The sequence below is a fragment of the Heterodontus francisci genome, chromosome 35, assembly GCF_036365525.1.
Source record: "Heterodontus francisci isolate sHetFra1 chromosome 35, sHetFra1.hap1, whole genome shotgun sequence".
Taxonomy (NCBI): Eukaryota; Metazoa; Chordata; class Chondrichthyes; order Heterodontiformes; family Heterodontidae; genus Heterodontus; species Heterodontus francisci.
The window spans coordinates 49,119,490-49,137,506 of NC_090405.1; the positions used below are offsets into that span (position 1 = coordinate 49,119,490).

An 18,017-nucleotide genomic window follows, 5' to 3' on the forward strand; every position below is an offset into this window, starting at 1 on the left:
TTGCTTTTGTTTTCGTGTAGGCGGTTATGCAACTGGACCAGTAATCCAGTGAATAAGCTTTCAATGCTCATCATGGAAGTTTGAGAATTTGAATTCAGTTTTAAAAGAAAATCTCGAAATAAAAAGTTGGGTGTAATTTTCTGGCATATTTTGCTGGGTTTACGTGTATATTGTGCTGGTTTACTGGTGAATTGTGCTTGGTTTAGTGGTGTATTGTGCGGGGTGTAGTCATGTCTTGTGCTGGGTTTAGTGGTGTAATGTGAGGGGTGTAGTCATGTCTTGTGCTGGGTTTAGTGGTGTAATGTGAGGGGTGTAGTCATGTCTTGTGCTGGGTTTAATGGTGTAATGTGAGGGGTGTAGTCATGTCTTGTGCTGGGTTTAGTGGTGTATTGTGCGGGGTGTAGCCATGTCTTGTGCTGGGTTTAATGGTGTAATGTGAGGGGTGTAGTCATGCCTTGTGCTGGGTTTAGTGGTGTATTGTGCGGGGTGTAGCCATGTCTTGTGCTGGGTTTAATGGTGTAATGTGAGGGGTGTAGTCATGTCTTGTGCTGGGTTTAGTGGTGTATTGTGCGGGGTGTAGCCATGTCTTGTGCTGGGTTTAATGGTGTAATGTGAGGGGTGTAGTCATGTCTTGTGCTGGGTTTAGTGGTGTATTGTGCGGGGTGTAGCCATGTCTTGTGCTGGGTTTAATGGTGTAATGTGAGGGGTGTAGTCATGTCTTGTGCTGGGTTTAGTGGTGTAGCAGAAACACAAAACAGATCACCCCGGTGAGTTTCTTTAAAATTAAACTAACCAATGCATTAATTACAAACTTGACATTGTGCATGAAGAGCATCTTGAGGTGGGGTGGAGAGATTTTTTTTCATTCTTTTTATGTGGGCATTGCTGGCAAGGCCAGCATTTATTGCCCACCCCTAATTGCCCTGGAGTAGTTCATGGTGACCATTGAGTGGATTGCTAGGCTATTTCAGAGGGCGGTTAAGAGTCAGAGTCAACCACATTGGTGTGGGTCTAGAGTCGCATCTTGGCCTGACCGGGTGAGGACATCAGATTTCCTCCCCTGAAGGACATTAGTGAACCTGATGGATTTTTAAGTCAATCCGGTAGTTTCATGGTCATTATTAAAGGGAATAGCTTTTTTTTAAACAAGTTTATTGAATGATTGAATTTAAATTCCCCCAGTTACCATGGTGGAATTTGAACTCCTGGCTCCAGTGCATTAATAAAGACCTCTGGATCACTGGTCCAGTGACTTTACCACTATGTTACCATCCCCCTTGGTCATTGTCTGTCACTAGTGGTAGCAACAATTTGAAATTATAAATTAAGGACATCACAGAAGAAACATACTGGCTCAACACTAAAGTATACTAATTTAAGTCTAACTTTTCCATTAGTATTTTGGTACGAATATGCTAATCCCAACGGCAATAACGTACCTTTAATTTTCATAGAGAACTCATGAACTGAACACATACCTACTGTATGTTTACTTTTGATAACAACCTGCATTCTGATATTTACAATCAGTGATTGATGCCCCCAGAGGCAGCCATCTGGATTTCCTCTGCGTGATTTGTTTATAACTAGCACATCTCTGAAAACAAAACCACAGCTGCTGACAAACATGACAACTGTTATCTTAAAGTCAGGTTCAACAGGTTGAATGACAGCCAAAAAAAATCTCAAAAATAGATTAGTGCTACTCGTCTGAACCACAAGGCAACTCTCACACGCGCATACAATCAAAGCACAAGGAAAATCAAACTGCCAACAAAAAAAACATAACTTGAATATGCATTCAATTTCTGCATTACAGAACAGCCAGATTTTCCCATTGGTTTTTCTGCATGGTTCCAAAGGATTCAGTAAAGTCACTTTTGAGACAACAGCTATAGTGGTTGCTGTTCACAAGACACCTAAAAATCTAATGGTTTTGGTGCAAACCTGTCCAGCTGCAATTTTATTCTGCGATTGTTCTGATGTCAGTCTTCAAATATGCTAACATAATTCAATACATATCACTTTTGCATTTCACCAAACGTTTTCATTTTCGATAAATCTTACTAAAGAAATACCTCAGACATATTTTGCAACCCCTATCCTTTGTTATATTTCTCTCCCTTATGGTCGGTTACCTCGTGACCTGGCCAAGAGGTATGGGCCCAACTTGCACATAGATTGGGGACAGCGACCTATCGAAATCTGTAAGCAATGCTCTTCAATAATGGCTATTTTTACTTCCTCCAGAGATGATGCAGCAACCTCAGAAGAAACAATACGACAAGAATATCACTACTGCTGTTCAACTATCTCCTGTTCTCCACTTAAGCACTTAACAAGTATGCATGTGTGCTTTTTTTTAAATATTTGTTCTTGGGATGTGAGCAAGGCCAGCATTTATTGCCCTTCCCAAGTTGCCCTCGAGAAGGTGGTAGTGAGCAGCCTTCTTGAACCACTGCAGCCCATGCGTGTAGGTACAACTACAGTGCTGTTAGGAAGGGAGTTCCAGATTTTTGACCCAGTGACAGTGAAGGAACAGTGATATAGTTCCAAGTCAGGATGGTGTGTGTCTTGGAGGGGAACTTACAGGTGGTGGTGTTTCCATGCATCTGCTGCCCTTGTTCTTCCACGTCATAGAGGTCACGTGTTTGCTGTCGAAGGAGGAAGGTGCTGTGCTTGTGTTCATCTTTGTGTTTTGTGTGCATTTTTAAATAACATCTAGTTGTGAGGAAGAGCCTACACCTGAAATGTTAACCTGCCTGTTGTCTGTACAAATGCTACCTGACCTGCTGAATGTTACCAGCATTTTCTGCTTTAGTTTTTAAACATTACAAGAATGCCTGTTATTCGAACTTGCTCCAGAGGTAGCACTGTAACTTTACTAGTCCGTTTACAACAAACAGCTAAAAAAAAAACTTCCTCTGACCAACTGCGGCAAGACTGCAGAAGATTCACCAGTAAACCACAACATTCGTGGCAAGTAATAAATCTGGACAGCTTTATATCAAGGAAAAATTATAAATCGAAGCATATTTGTAAGTTATTCTATTTATCAATATACTTTCAGTCGTGAATGGTGGTGCACAATTAAACAACTAACTGGAAGAGGTGGCTCCACAAATATCCCCATCCTCAATGATGGGGGAGCCCAGCACATCAGTGTGAAAGATAAGGCTGAAGCATTTGCAACAATCTTCAGCCAGAAGTGCCGAGTTGATGATCCATCTCAGCCTCCTTCTGAAGTCCCCAGCATCACAAATGCCAGTCTTCAGCCAATTCGATTCACTCCGCGTGATAGCAAGAAACGACTGAAGGCACTGGCTACTGCAAAGGCTAATGGGACCTGACAACATTCCGGCAATAGTACTGAAGACCTGTGCTCCAGAACTTGCTGCGCCTCTAGCCAAGATGTTCCAGTACAACTACAATACTGGCATCTACCCGGCAATGTGGAAAATTGCCCAGGTATGTCCTGTACACAAAAAGCAGGACAAGTCCAATCCAGCCAATTACTGCCCCATCAGTCGACTCTCAATCATCAGTAAAGTGATGGAAGGTGTCATTGACAGTGCTATAAAGCGGCATTTGCTTAGCAATAACCTGCTCACTGATGCTCAGTTTGGGTTCCGCCAGGGACACTCAACATTCTGACCTCATTACAGCCTTGGTTCAAACATGGACAAAAGAGCTGAACTCAAGAGGTGAGGTGAGAGTGACTGCCCTTGACATCAGGCAGCATTTGACAGAGTATGGCATCAAGGAACCCTAGCAAAACTGAAGTCAATGGGAATCAAGGGGAAAACTCTCCACTGGTTGGAGTCGTACCTAGCACAAAGGAAGATGGTTGTGGTTGCTGGAGGTCAATCCTCTCAGATCCAGGACATCACTGCAGGAGTTCCTCAGGGTAGTGTCCTAGGCCCAACCATCCTAAGCTGCTTCATCAATGACTTTCCTTCAATCATAAAGGTCAGAAGTGGGGATGTTCGCTGATGACTGCACAATATTCAGCACTATTCACAACTCCTCAGATACTGAAGCAGTCCATATAGAAATGCAGCAAAACCTGGACAACATCCAGGCTTGGGCTGATAAGTGGCAAGTAACATTCACATCACACAAGTGCCAAGCAATGACCATCTCAAACAAGAGAGATTCTAACCATCTCCCCATGACATTCAATAGCATTACGATCGCTGAATCCCTCACTACCAACATCCTGGGGGGTTACCACTGACCAGAAACTGAACTGGCATAGCCATATAAATAACATGGCTACAAGAGCAGGTCAGAGGCTAGGAATTCTGCGGCTAGGAATTCTGCAGCAAGTAACTCACCTCCTGACTCCCCAAAGCCTGTCCACCATCTACAAGGCATAGGTTGGAATATGATGGAATACTCTCCACTTGCCTGCATGGGTGCAGTTCCAACAACACTCAAGCAGCTCCAACAACACTCAAGCAGCTCAATACCATCAAGGACAAAGCAGCCTGCTTGATTGGCACCCCATCCACAAACATGCACTCCCTCCATCACCGACGCACAGTGGCAGCAGTGTGTACCATCTGCAAAATGCACCGCAGCAATGCACCAAGGCTCTTAAGACAACGTCTTACAAACCCATGACCTCTACCACCAAAAAGGACAAGGGCAGCTGATGCATGGGAACACCACCACCTGCAAGTTCCCCACCAAGCCACACACCACCCTGACTTGGAACTATATCGCCGTTCCTTCACTGTCACTGGGTCAAAATCCTGGAACTCTCTTCCTAACAGCACTGTAGGTGTACCTACCCCACATGGACTGCAGCAGTTCAAGAAGGCAGTTCACTACCACCTTCTCAAGGACAATTAGGGATGGGCAATAAGTGCTGGCCTAGCCAGTGATGCCCACATCCCAGGAGTGAATAATAAAAAAAAACTTATAGCTTGAAGAACGGCTAAATGCATGTTTCCTTACTCCCGGTTAAAAGATATACTATCAGCATTGCACAACCCAGGGGACAGCAATCACAATAACAAGAACAGGGTCGACGCAGTGGCGCAGCCTCACAGCTCCAGCGACCCGGGTTTCAGTTCTCGGTACTGCCTGTGCGGAGTTTGCAAGTTCTCCCACATGGGGTTCCGCCGGGTGCTCCGGTTTCCTCCCACATGCCAAAGACTTGCAGGTTGATAGGTAAATTGGCCATTGTAAATTGCCCCTAGTATAGGTAGGTGGTAGGAGAATTGAGGGAAGGTGGGTATGTGGTAAGGAATATGGGATTAATGTAGGATTAGTATAAATGGGTGGTTGATGGTCGGCACAGACTCAGTGGGCTGCAGGGCCTGTTTCAGTGCTGTATTTCTCTAAGAGCAGCCATTTTAAAAAATATAGTCAAAAATGTAATATCTTAAGAGCAACAATGCTGTTACTCAAATGCCAATAATAATGAAAAAAGACACACATTTCAACAATATTTTAAAGGTTTTACAAAAAAAAGTTGTGCATTGAATGATACTTTCTCACAAGTACAATCTTAATAAAAGTTTAATAAAAACGAAACAAGCCACTTAATGATCAAAATGGGTTCAACTGATTAAGGTTGGGAGCCGCACCAGTTGTTAATGAGCCACATGTGGCTCCGGAGCTGCATGTTACAGACCCCTGGCATAACCCCCTTATATTCCAGAACTGAATCGCATCTAGTACAACCTATTCCGGAGTAGTCTGAGTGCAGAAGGAAACTGTACCACTTACATTATGGGATGCATGGTACAGCACCAAATGCAACACAAAAACAATTACGCACATTTCTAGCTGTGGAACTGCAACATCAGGAGAGGCCACATTTTTCACCTGCAAGGATGAGCTCAGCACTTGCTCCACCTGCAGATGAAAAAAACTGCAGGCCGCCTTACTGCCAGCAGCGTTCACATTTGCCTTCTTGTTTTGAAGATAGCTGAGCCAGCGAAGTCACAGGTTGCATCAGCAGCCACATTAAAAGAGAATTTGCTGAGTACTGGCAGAAAGAAAGAATTGCGTTTATATAGCACCTTTCATGTGTTCAGGACGTCCCAAAACACTTGACAGATAAATTATTTATTTTTGCTTTGTAGGGAAACGAAGAGTTAAGTCTTTGCATAGCGAGGTCCCACACACGAAGCTGTTTCAGGTGGTGGTGGTGGTTGAGGGATAAATGCTCTCCTGGACATTGAGAGAACTCTTTGGCTTATTCAAAAAAAAATGTTATGGAATCTTTACATCAGTTAAACATCTCGTCTGAAAGATGGCATCTTCAAAAAAGCAACACCCCCTCAGTACTGCACTGGACTGCCAGCCTAGACATATGCTCATGTCCTGGGATATGGCTTGAACCCACAACCTTCTGACTCAGAGTGCTGCCACTGAGCCAAGTGGGCACTTTACACTGTAATGTAATGAGCGTATTCACACAGTGTTATACTTGTGAGAAAATAATCTGCCCAATTAATGTTTTGTACAAGCACATTGATTGTTTTCCCGATTTAAATTTTATGTTAGCAAGGTCTGAGAGATGGCGTTCCTTTGCTTAACCTTGGCTTCCAGAAAACCTCTTCCGTTCCCAGCTGCTCACACTCCTTTAAACCAGTGTTGAGAGCTAAGACATAGCGAAGAAAGTCACGTTTCAGCACCTAGCACTTAAAATATCATGAAGGCAGGTGTGAAATTTTATAACATAAATAAAAATAGGATACCTATATATTTTTTTTTGGCCCCAAAAATGCTCAAGGAAAAAGCCATTGTCCAATCTTACTCTGAAGCATTCTTTAACATGTAAAAAAATTAATTGCATCCTAGCAGCCTTGTAGTACTTCATTCCGCTCCATGTTATCTGCTCTAATCAGAGCAGCTCCAAGCACCCGTAACCTGAGGCTTGTTTCGTGAACAAGGGAACACAAACAAGACAAGCAGCTGGAGTGGCCCCCGTATTCGTTGGTGCACATCTTTCCCCTTGCAGTGATGAAGGCCATTTTGTCAGGCAGGAGAGAGAACAAAAGTGGCTCTGAAAACATGGTTACAGACAGGCAGATAACAAAGTATAGCTGTACAGCTAAAATTACCAATTAGTTTACCAATTGGCTGCAACGGATTCGATTGGTTTGTAATCAATTCTAGTTACTGGCGCATACAGCAGGATGGTTGGCGCCAACCCTTTGTCCTGCTGACACACAATACCAGTGCACAGGACCCAAGGGTCCTGGACATCAATACCTCTCTCTCTGCCTCACCTACAGCAGCCGGTGCAGAAGATATATCCTGTGGTGCTGAAACAGTGGAAAGTTCTGCTGCATGAGAAGGTGCTGACAAGAAAGGAACCTTTATGGGCTAAGCTGTGTAACAGCAAGCTTCATGCTAAAATAAACTCCACTGGATTGTGAGACAGATTTTCTTGTGTATTAAGAGGATTTATTTTCTGAAGGTCAAGCCTGCCACACAGAAGCAACAATGAAATACAACTTTCAGACAAATTATCATCCACTAGGACATTCTTTTACCAAGAAAATTGAGCATTCTTTTCATTTCTTTCATTGGAAATATACTGTGACTACGAGACAAACGGCAGCTTCATTCATAACACAATGTACAGTAAAGTAACACACACTTAGGTGGTCTTGAGATGGTCCAATGCAGGTACAGTGTCTTTGCAAAGTAAAATAGTGAGTTGTAGAAGCATATTTGCTTTGATAAGAACAACTTTGCAAAAAGACAAGATAATTGATTATTGCTCATCATTTCTAAGAGTTTCCTAATCCAGTTCAGGGATAGTTGTTTAAAAGGGTGGATTTGTGCTATATCACATAGCAGAAAACTACTACCAAGGTTCAATTTATCATACTATAATTTAATTTTTTTTAAAAACTGAACTTTCATTGAGGTCATAGAATTTTAAGTGAACTAATATATTCTTTCATCCTTTGTTTACTGTATATATACACTTGAAGAATCTTAGATTGTTACACGAGATATTCTCAGGAATGTTATATTTAATGTTTCTTTTGGCTTCCCATTACTCTTTTGCATCTGGTTTTGGATGTCGCCATAACTTACTTCATCCACCTAGAATTACAGATAACAACTTGAAGACAGGCCATTCGGCCCAACCAGTCTATGTTGATGTTTATCCTCCACACAAGAAGCAGTCCTAATCCCATTTGCCCATCCTATTCCTAACCCCCACCGCCCCCCCACTCCCTTTCCCTTCAACCACCTATTCCTTAATGTTGGCACGATCTAGGCTTCAATCACCAACTTCTGTACTGCCTCAGCATGCCAAACTGCAACTCCTTCTGAGTAGTTAGTTAGCTGAGTGAATGAAGACACCTGGGTTACTCCACCCCTGGGGTGACACTTATCCAAGAATGGCACTCAGACAGTAGCTTTTATTCCAGCAATTTTCTTCCAATCCCAGTAGGAGTGTTACACCCTGTTTGTTGGTGAAGAGCAACATACAATGCAGTCAAAATGGGGATGAGCGAATAACTGTACACTGGAGTTTTCATAATTTCATCTTCATGGTACACAGCCAACTCTGGTCATTTTAATCCTGTCAACACACTAACTCAATCTGTGAGCAGTTGGGCAGGACTGCATAAATTTCCTGAATATTATGAAGCTCATCCATCACCTTAGGCAAGAACTGTAGTTGAACCATTTCATCTTCATGCCAAGGAAGATAGGATGCTTCAGCGTGCAGTCCACAGAGTTGTAGCAGAACATGATTACTTCAGCTGTAGGCTTAGTTGGGAATCCTGAAGCCCGATTAAACTAACAGAAGGACCAAACAATTTGTATCTCAGTTTAGAGGTGCTACGATGACAATCACACTACCACACAATACAGGAAAATCACATTGAGGCCAATAGACTTTAATATTGTGCGGCACAGTGGTTAGCACCGCAGCCTCACAGCTCCAGCGACCCGGGTTCAATTCTGGGTACTGCCTGTGCGGAGTTTGCAAGTTCTCCCTGTGAACGCGTGGGTTTCCGCTGGGTGCTCCGGTTTCCTCCCACAGCCAAAGACTTGCAGGTTGATAGGTAAATTGGCCATTATAAATTGCCCCTAGTATAGGTAGGTGGTAGGGGAATTGAGGAAAGGTGGGGATGTGGTAAGGAATATGGGATTAATGTAGGATTAGTATAAATGGGTGGTTGGTTGATGGTCGGCACAGACTCGGTGGGCCGAAGGGCCTGTTTCAGTGCTGTATCTCTAAATAAAAATAAAATAAATAAAATAAAAAGGGCGTTGCACAATCCATCACCTCAAATTGCTCCCGTCATTATTGACGGGTCTGTAACCAACAGTACTTCAGCCCTATTCTCAAAGTGCTGTCACCAGGCACAAGACAGGTTTGGAAGGACGAAAAGGTATAATTACATTGCTGAATGTTTTGTGGAATTCAAGTGACATAGCAGAAAAACTTCACCTGTGAATCACTATACTTTAGCAAAATAGGAGAAAAAATGCTGTAACGTGGCATCAAGATTATGCATTCCTCACAATTGGTTTTTACTGAAATACTCATGACAACATTGATAATACATCATGTCAGTCACATATGATTATTTGTCTCATCAAATATCATCCTTCAAATGCCTTTTAGCCAGCGGAAAGATTTCAAATGTCAAAATAGCAATTGCAGGTCAGTATAAAACTTTCAATCAGAAAACTCAAGTTTGAATCCCACTTGACTCAGCAGCCTTCACTGCTTCTCAGACAGGACTAGAAGCCCACTGCCTATCGGCAGATTAACGAGATAGCCAAAGAGGTTAGAGTCTAAGGACATTCTCGTCATACCCAACCCCAGCTAAAGCGGTTGGCAGAACAGTAGACTTGAAACCATATTTTAAAACTAAATATTTTAGCTTCAGCTTTTGTTCAAATTACAGATTTTTTTTTTTTAAATGCAAGACAACGCCCATTCAACAACATATCCTGATATTTAACTTAATCGATAAATGCTGTCTTCTACAATGAAACAATAAATTCAATGGAATTGCATTTTGTTCTACTTTTATAAACAGTACGTTGTACATTTTCCTTAACTTGTGATCGTACAAATGTGTATTTTCCACTACTTCAAACTAATGACTATGGTTTGGCCAAATTCATTAAGGCTTGCATTTCTGTTGCAATCTTAAACATTTTACTTTACAGCTTCAGACTGATTAATTGGTCGTATACAGCAAGCAAAATGGAATCACAACACTAATGTTCATTATTTCTTATTGGTCGATATACAGATGAATTGGCCAGGAGCAGGAAGGAGAACTGTTGGCAGCATAAAGGCCTGTTTGACATCACGTGCAGTTACTGCCACAGAGTGTGTTTATGAAACCTTCAGGGTAGCTGGCCATGTGAAAGAAACTGTTCTGCCTCCCCTTAGGCTACTGATGCCATTTATCACCGGATCCATTAGCCTGGAGCATCAAGCTACTCGCAGTGGATGCATTTTGTGGTCTAAATATATGAATTTTGAGCCATTAACTGATTTCATGTTGCCGAAGGCACTGTCCCAAGCAAGGAAAGAAAAATATACAAAACGGCTAATCATCTTCCATGGCTAACTGTCCACAACCTAACCACAATAAGGCACCAGAGCCCCTGTCAATTCAGCATATGACATTAGACTGATTGCGAGAATTACACTGTAATCAATCACAATACAGGCCTTTTAGAAAGTAAAACGTACCATGTATACATCTACCCAAAGTAAACAAGAACACAAAAGGATCACTGTTATATCCCAGAGTACTTGCAAAACCACTGAGCAGATTTATATTCTGTAACAAAATAATTAGAATATTTGCAGATCCCTGTTGAACTTAAGTGATCTCCGTCCATGATTCAGACAGTTGTTATTTTCAGGTCCTTTGTACCGTGGAAGGATTTGCAGACTAATTAATAGTCTGGCAGGCCACGCCACAAATGCTCCTTCCATGGCCGTAACCATCTTTGTACCAGCTGATAGGGTGGTTAGTCCTACATGGCGGGATGGTTCCATGGGCTTCCACAAACCATACAATGGTTGGGGGGGCTCAGGGGAGGAAAAAGAGGTACCCATGTGACTATCCAGCTGGATGTCCTGTCTCCGCTCACCAGGACCGTATGGAGCAGGGATTGAACCCTTCACCTTCCAACTCAGAGGTGGGAATGTTACCGCTGGTCAAATGGCTCACTCCATTCAAGACAGTTGACGCAGTTTAATATCTAACTTCCCTCACAGTCAACAAGGACAAACCAATGTACCTCTCTACATACAATATGGTGAAACAGTGAAATTGAAGTTTGCACTCAGGACAAGAGAACAACTATCTCCAGTAATAGCCACTACATTACCCATCCTAAAACATGAAAATTCTGAACCAGTTAATACTTCCTGTATTGGCTTTCATGATTCATTCCAATTAGCCAATAGCAACTTTGTGTTGAGCCAACTGACAGATTTTGCACTATTTCCCCAGCTCTACTAATGCCTAACAATTTAAAAAATACACGACACCTGTTTCTAGCAGCCAATTTGTGTTTGTGAATGACCAGCACATGGCGGCACAGTGGCACAGTGGTTAGCACTGCCGCAGCCTCACAGCTCCAGAGACCCGGGTTCAATCCTGGTTACTGCCTGTGTGGAGTTTGCAAGTTCTCCCTGTGTCTGCGTGGGTTTCCTCCGGGTGCTCCGGTTTCCTCCCACATGCCAAAGACTTGCAGGTTGATAGGTAAATTGGCCATTAGCAATTGCCCCTAGTATAGGTAGATAGTAGGGAAAATATAGGGACAGGTGGGGATGTGGTAGGGATATGGAATTAGTGTAGGATTAGTATTAATGGGTGGTTGATGGTCGGCACAGACTCGGTGGGCCGAAGGGCCTGTTTCAGTGCTGTATCTCTAAAAAAAAAGAATGTGCAGATATATAGCCTCTTAGCATGTTCTCAGAACACCCCAAAGAATTGCTTTTGAATTAGTCTCTGTAGTTCTTTCGGTAAACATGCCAGCTAATTTTCATACAGCAAGATCCCACAAACAGAAAATTAGATGAATGACCAGTTCATCTATTTTATTGATGTTACTTGAGGGAGGAATTTCAGTCAGAGCAACAGGAGAACTTCCCTGGTCGTCTTCAAACTGTGCCCTGGGATCTTTTGTTCCCATCAGAACCAACGAACAGGCAAACAGAGATTCAGTTTAACAGTTCATCCAAGAGATGACAAAAAATCGCTGCGCTACACTGAAATGTTAGCCTAGATTATGTATTCAAATTCAGGAGTAGGGCTTGAATGCACAACCTTCTGATTCTGAGGCAAGAGTGACGTGAATGTGGAATAATCAGTGCTTACACTTTAAAAGTTATGTTTACAGCAACTGTGCAGCAAATTATTTTTTTCAGCCCTGCACAATTTAGATCTTAGAGCAAACCAACAAATCTCTATTAAAAAAATTAATTTACCTTATGCAAAAAAAGTACTGCACAGTTCAAAACTATTCAGAGACAGGTGTAGTGAAACTTAGATCCAGAAATTCTTCTGATTGGCAATTCAGACTAAGATAAATTAAGAGCAGAATCTGAAAATAGTTTACAATGAGAGCAAGGTTATCAAAAAGTGGGCAGAAAATGCACAAAAGTAATTATATGCCACCCATGCACTAGCTTGAAATTGGTGATCAATCTCACTTGATAATCAGACTTGTTTTTTAGGAATGTTGTGAAATGTCACTTACTAGGAAGGGTTAAAAGCCCAATTCAGACATTAAACAGGAAACATAAGAATGCCCAAAGAATGTTGAGCCTCAATACTGCCATCTACTGTAAACAAACAATGCATTCACAGTTGTCAAAATCTCTCCAACCAACGGCTACTTCTATTTGGAGTTTTAATCGGGATAAACTCTCACAATCTAAATTAACCTAGAAAGGAGAAAATGAAGAAACAAACCCCCAACCCAAATCAAGGACAAAATGATCACCTGATGCCATTATATGTGTGCATTTGTATAACAACTGGGAGGAGAACAATGGCACATCTCTGTTGCAGCAAACAGATCCCTTTTCTCCAGGATGCCAAGTTAAATTCAGCTAATATATAATTCACCTCCTTAGTTATAGATCCAAGAATGTGACAATAGGATTCAAAATGCTATGCTCATCGCATGCTCATGAAAAACTATGGTTTCGGTGCTGCTGGGACTACAGAAATATCTTCTGCAGAAAGCAGCTGTTCAGGCTTAAATACGGAGGCAGAATTCTGGATTGTTTTGCTCATTATTTCGGGAAAGGGACGGGTACAGGAACTGCATTATGTGGATTAATTATACAAGTTGGAAACAATAAGTCAGCTTGAACATATTCTGTACATTCTATGTAAATTGCCTTTCATCATTCCATGTTCAAGTCTTTCAAAATATATATGTGTATATAAACAGAAATACAATATTAAAAAAAAGTATAAAGACTTTGATTTCCTATCTTACATTATACTTTGTTTCAATCTCCCAAACTTTTAGTGGCCATGTGTTTAAGAGTCTATTTATATCGTACATTTCATTCTGCAAATCATATATTTATTCTTCCCAGTTTGGTTGCGAGACCAGAACAGCCCCACTCACAGGCTTTATATCACTTCTTCGTGAATGGATAAAACATACTTGATTCCACTGAGGTATTTTAACAAGAATCAAACATTTCCAAGCAACCTTGGACCTAAACCCGGTTTTGGCCATATAAATCAAATCTAGGAGGGTAAAATTATTCAACACAAGCCACAATACAGAAGCAACGATCATACCTTACATTCCACCACACTCTGGTCTGACTCACACGTGACATAAATTTCATCCACTGCTCGTCGGAGATTGTCGAAGAGAAATGCCCAATAGCGTGCTCGCAGATCAATCTTTCTGGGCTGTCGACCCTTTGTTGGACTCTTCTCCACTGTATTCTTCTCCCCAACTGTGCTCAATGAGGATTTTTCTGTTGAACCAGCCTGTAATAGAAATTGAGATGGCAGTTCCATGATACAGTACATATTGCACAACAGGTGAGCTCACACAGAAATGGTCATTAACTTAAAAATCCAATAAAGGAAGTGACTGTAAAGATATTAATACACTGAAGGGATTCCTTGGAAAATCACAAGCTAATTGCCCTGCTTTGAACATTTAGAAATATAGGTGTGAAGTTGTTTAGCAATCGATTTTCCAACATTCTATACAGAACGCAACATTAGGAAGACGCTGACTCTCCAAGATTTCCCACTCTGCAAATCTTAAATCTTAGCTGTGTCAAGCAGTGTCTCACAAGAAAAGAGAAACTGGAGGGCAAGAGGTCCCCAAACTGCTCCTGTGCACTTTCCAAGAGCAGTCAGCATTTGCAGAAGTCTGTGAACATTTTGCCTGTTCACCTCATCAGCTAGGCATGGTGTAGTGCGTGGAGAGAAATATATAAACTTATAAATAGAGGCTCCAAAAACCAGTAATGCTGCAGCAATGTGCTAAAATGCGCAGGGTGTGAAATTAACAATGGGAGTATAACTCATCTCAGACCAGTGAATGCTTCTTTGCTACACTACACTACCATATGCAGAAAGTTTCTCGTGTGGATTTGCCCACAGAGCAGTGATCTTTTCAACTACTGATATCACTATGTAATGCTTCTATGGTCTTAAATTTGAATCCTGAGCAGGATTTGTTTCCAAATATCATGGATATAATTTACCTGCAGATGCAAGTTTGTAAAGTAATTGAGTAATACGTTAGGCCTGGCTGCTTCTCCTAAGTTACAGTTTAAAGAATGTGTCACGACTTTCGATAACATTTTTAAACAGGTATTCAATTTTGGATAAAAATTGTCGGCTATTTTGTGATTGAATTGTATGTGAGTAGCACCTTATCAAGTATACCAGAAATATCTCAAAACATTTCACATACAATCAACTACCTTGAAATGCAGTCACTGTTGTGTAAGCAAATTATGCAGCCATTTTGTTCAGATGAACAGCAGTAACCAGGTAATCAATTTTTGGCTATGTTCATTGAGAAAGGAATGTATGCCAGGATTCTGAGAGAATTTCCTGATCATCAGAAACTGGTGTCATAAGATTCTCATGAACATGCTATGCTGAATGATGATTTTTATTTCATCGGTTGGAAACCTAAATTCAACTTTTAAAAAGAAAGCAGCTAAGATGACCATGACAATTTGCATTGAAATACCTCGCATTCCAAAGTATCGAGGTGGAGACGCATGTCTGAATAGCCCTCATCCAGAACAATGCTACCTGGTATCGCCTTCATTAGCAAAACATTCAAAGCCATCTTGGAACATTAACACTCGTGAAGACAAACCTCAAGGGGTAAACATTGAAACAATAAGAGCCGAGAGAGATTGGAATTCTTAGATAAAAGCAAAATACTGCAGATGCTGGAAATCTGAAACAAAAACAAGAAATGCTGGATTCACTCAGCAGGTCTGGCAGCATCTGTGGAAAGAGAAGCAGAGTTAACGTTTCGGGTCAGTGACCCTTCTTCGGAACTGCTAATGGATATTGGTAGACAACCTATCCCCAGAGATGGAGACAGAGAAGTCGAGGAAGGGAAGGGAAGTGTCAGAGATGGACCATGTAAAGGTGAGAGAAGGGTGGAAATTGGAAGCAAAGTTGATAAAGTTTTCGAGTTCGGGGCGGGAGCAGGAAATGGCACCGATACAGTCATCAATGTACCGGAAAAAGAGTTGGGGGAGGGGGCCTGAGTAGGACTGGAACAAAGAATGCTCGACATATCCCACAAAAAGACAGGCATAACTAGGACCCATGCGGGTACCCATAGCGACACCTTTTACTTGAAGGAAGTGCGTGGAGTTGAAGGAGAAGTTGTTCAATGTGAGAACAAGTTCAGCCAGGCGGAGGAGGGTGGTGGTGGATGGGGACTGGTTGGGCCTCTGTTCCAGGAAGAAGCGGAGAGCCCTCAAACCATCCTGGTGGGGGATGGAGGTGTAGAGCGATTGGACGTCCATAGTGAAGAGGAGGCGGTTGGGACCAGGAAACTGGAAATTGTCAAAATGACGTAGGGCGTCAGAAGAGTCACGGATGTAGGTGGGAAGAGACTGGACCAGCGGAGAAAAGATAGAGTCTAGATAGGAAGAAATGAGTTCAGTTGGGCAGGAGCAGGCTGACACAATGGGTCTGCCGGGACAGTCCCGTTTGTGGATTTTGGGAAGGAGATAGAAGCGGGCTGTCCGGGGTTGCGGGACTATGAGGTTGGAAGCTGTAGAGGGAAGATCTCCAGAGGAGATGAGGTCAGTGACAGTCCTTTGGACGGTGGCTTGATGTTCGGTGGTGGGGTCATGGTCCAGAGGGAGGTAGGAAGAGGTGTCTGTGAGTTGGCGTTGAGCTTCTGCAAGGTAGAGGTCGGTACGCCATACAACAACAGCACCACCCTTGTCTGCAGGTTTGATGACCATGTCGGGGTTAGACCTGAGAGAACGGAGTGCCTCAAGTTCAGAGGGGGACAGGTTAGAGTGAGTGAGGGGGGCAGAGAAATTGAGACGACCAATGTCTCGCCAACAGTTTTCAATGAAGAGATCAAGAGCGGGTAAGAGGCCAGGGGGAGGGGTCCAGGTAGAGGGAGAATGCTGGAGGCGGGTGAATGGGTCTGCTGGTCGGGGGGAGGACTCCTGGTCAAAGAAGTGAGCCCGGAGGCGGAGGCGACGGAAGAAGAGCTCAACGTCATGCCGAGCGCGAAATTCATTGAGGTGGGGGCGTAAGGGGATAAAACTGAGTCCTTTGCTGAGTACAGAACGCTCAGCATCAGAGAGGGGGAGGTCAGAGGGTATAGTGAATACACGGCAAGGGGTCAGATCAGAAGGGGTGGGGTCAGAGGGAAGTGAAGCGGAAGGAGGATCTGGAGGGGCATTAGTCCCCATCAGCTGCTGGAGCTTGCGTTCCTTAACACCTGAAAGGAAGAAAAAAAGTTTTTTGTTAATGCGTCGGATGAGACGTAAGATGAGATGAAACTGCGGAGTAGAAGAGCTTTGAGATAAGGTGAGACGGTGCTGCTGGAGAGAGAGGTCCAGTGTGTGCATATGGCGGCGCATAGCACTGAGTGTAGATCTCAGGATGCGGCGAGAGTAGCAGTCTGAGGAACGTTGTATTTCTCGGAGATACCTGTGATCCTGGGTGGTTTCAAAGCATGATGGGTGAAACTGCAGTTGGAATCCACGTGGAATCAGTCGGAGCCGGAGACAGTCACTGAGGAAGGAGATGTGGCTGTGAAAACGAGTTTTGGTAGATACCTTATCAAACACCAGGAGGGAAATAGAAAGCAATGAAGGTGAACAAGGTAAAAGAGACAAACGAAAATCCCGTCGGAGAGAAGAGCAGAACTTCTTCAAGGTAGGCATTCCTGGAAGAGAAGTGGCAGTGAATTAAACACTAAAATAAAAGCAAAATACTGCGGATGCTGGAAATCTGAAACAAAAACAAGAAATGCTGGATTCACTCAGCAGGTCTGGCAGCATCTGTGGAAAGAGAAGCAGAGTTAACGTTTCGGGTCAGTGACCCTTCTTCGGAACTGGTTTGACCAGTTCCGAAGAAGGGTCACTGACCCGAAACGTTAACTCTGCTTCTCTTTCCACAGATGCTGCCAGACCTGCTGAGTGAATCCAACATTTCTTGTTTTTGTTGGAATTCTTAGAGTTTGATATCATTAAAGTGCAAAAGATAATACACTGGGACAATCATGTGACAGTCTCTCCATCTGTGTGAGAACTTGGAGTTTCTTTTGGACATATTAAATAAGGATCTGAGCTAACCAGTGCAGGGCCTAAGTGGGTCTGTATCTGTCTCTCTCTCTAAGATAACATGCTAAGTTTTGAACCCCGCGGGCTGCAAAACATCCACCATTGCTGCAGACAGAGACTTCAGGGAGAAAACCATCTACATCACTATCTCCAAGAAAACCCTGAACCAGGTGGCCACCTCAACCAGCCAGAAACTTCAGGACCACAA

General features: G+C 42.8%; 1 protein-coding gene across 3 annotated transcripts in view; it reads right to left on the reverse strand.

Moving 5' to 3' along the window:
* scaper (S-phase cyclin A-associated protein in the ER) overlaps positions 1-18,017 on the reverse strand; it is a 384,847-nt gene that overhangs the window by 318,267 nt on the left and 48,563 nt on the right. For all 3 annotated transcript variants that reach the window (XM_068015512.1, XM_068015509.1, XM_068015510.1), the window contains exon 4: positions 13,800-13,997. In XM_068015512.1, the coding sequence (XP_067871613.1) occupies positions 13,800-13,997 (198 nt within the window). The remainder of the gene's footprint in view (positions 1-13,799; positions 13,998-18,017) is intronic.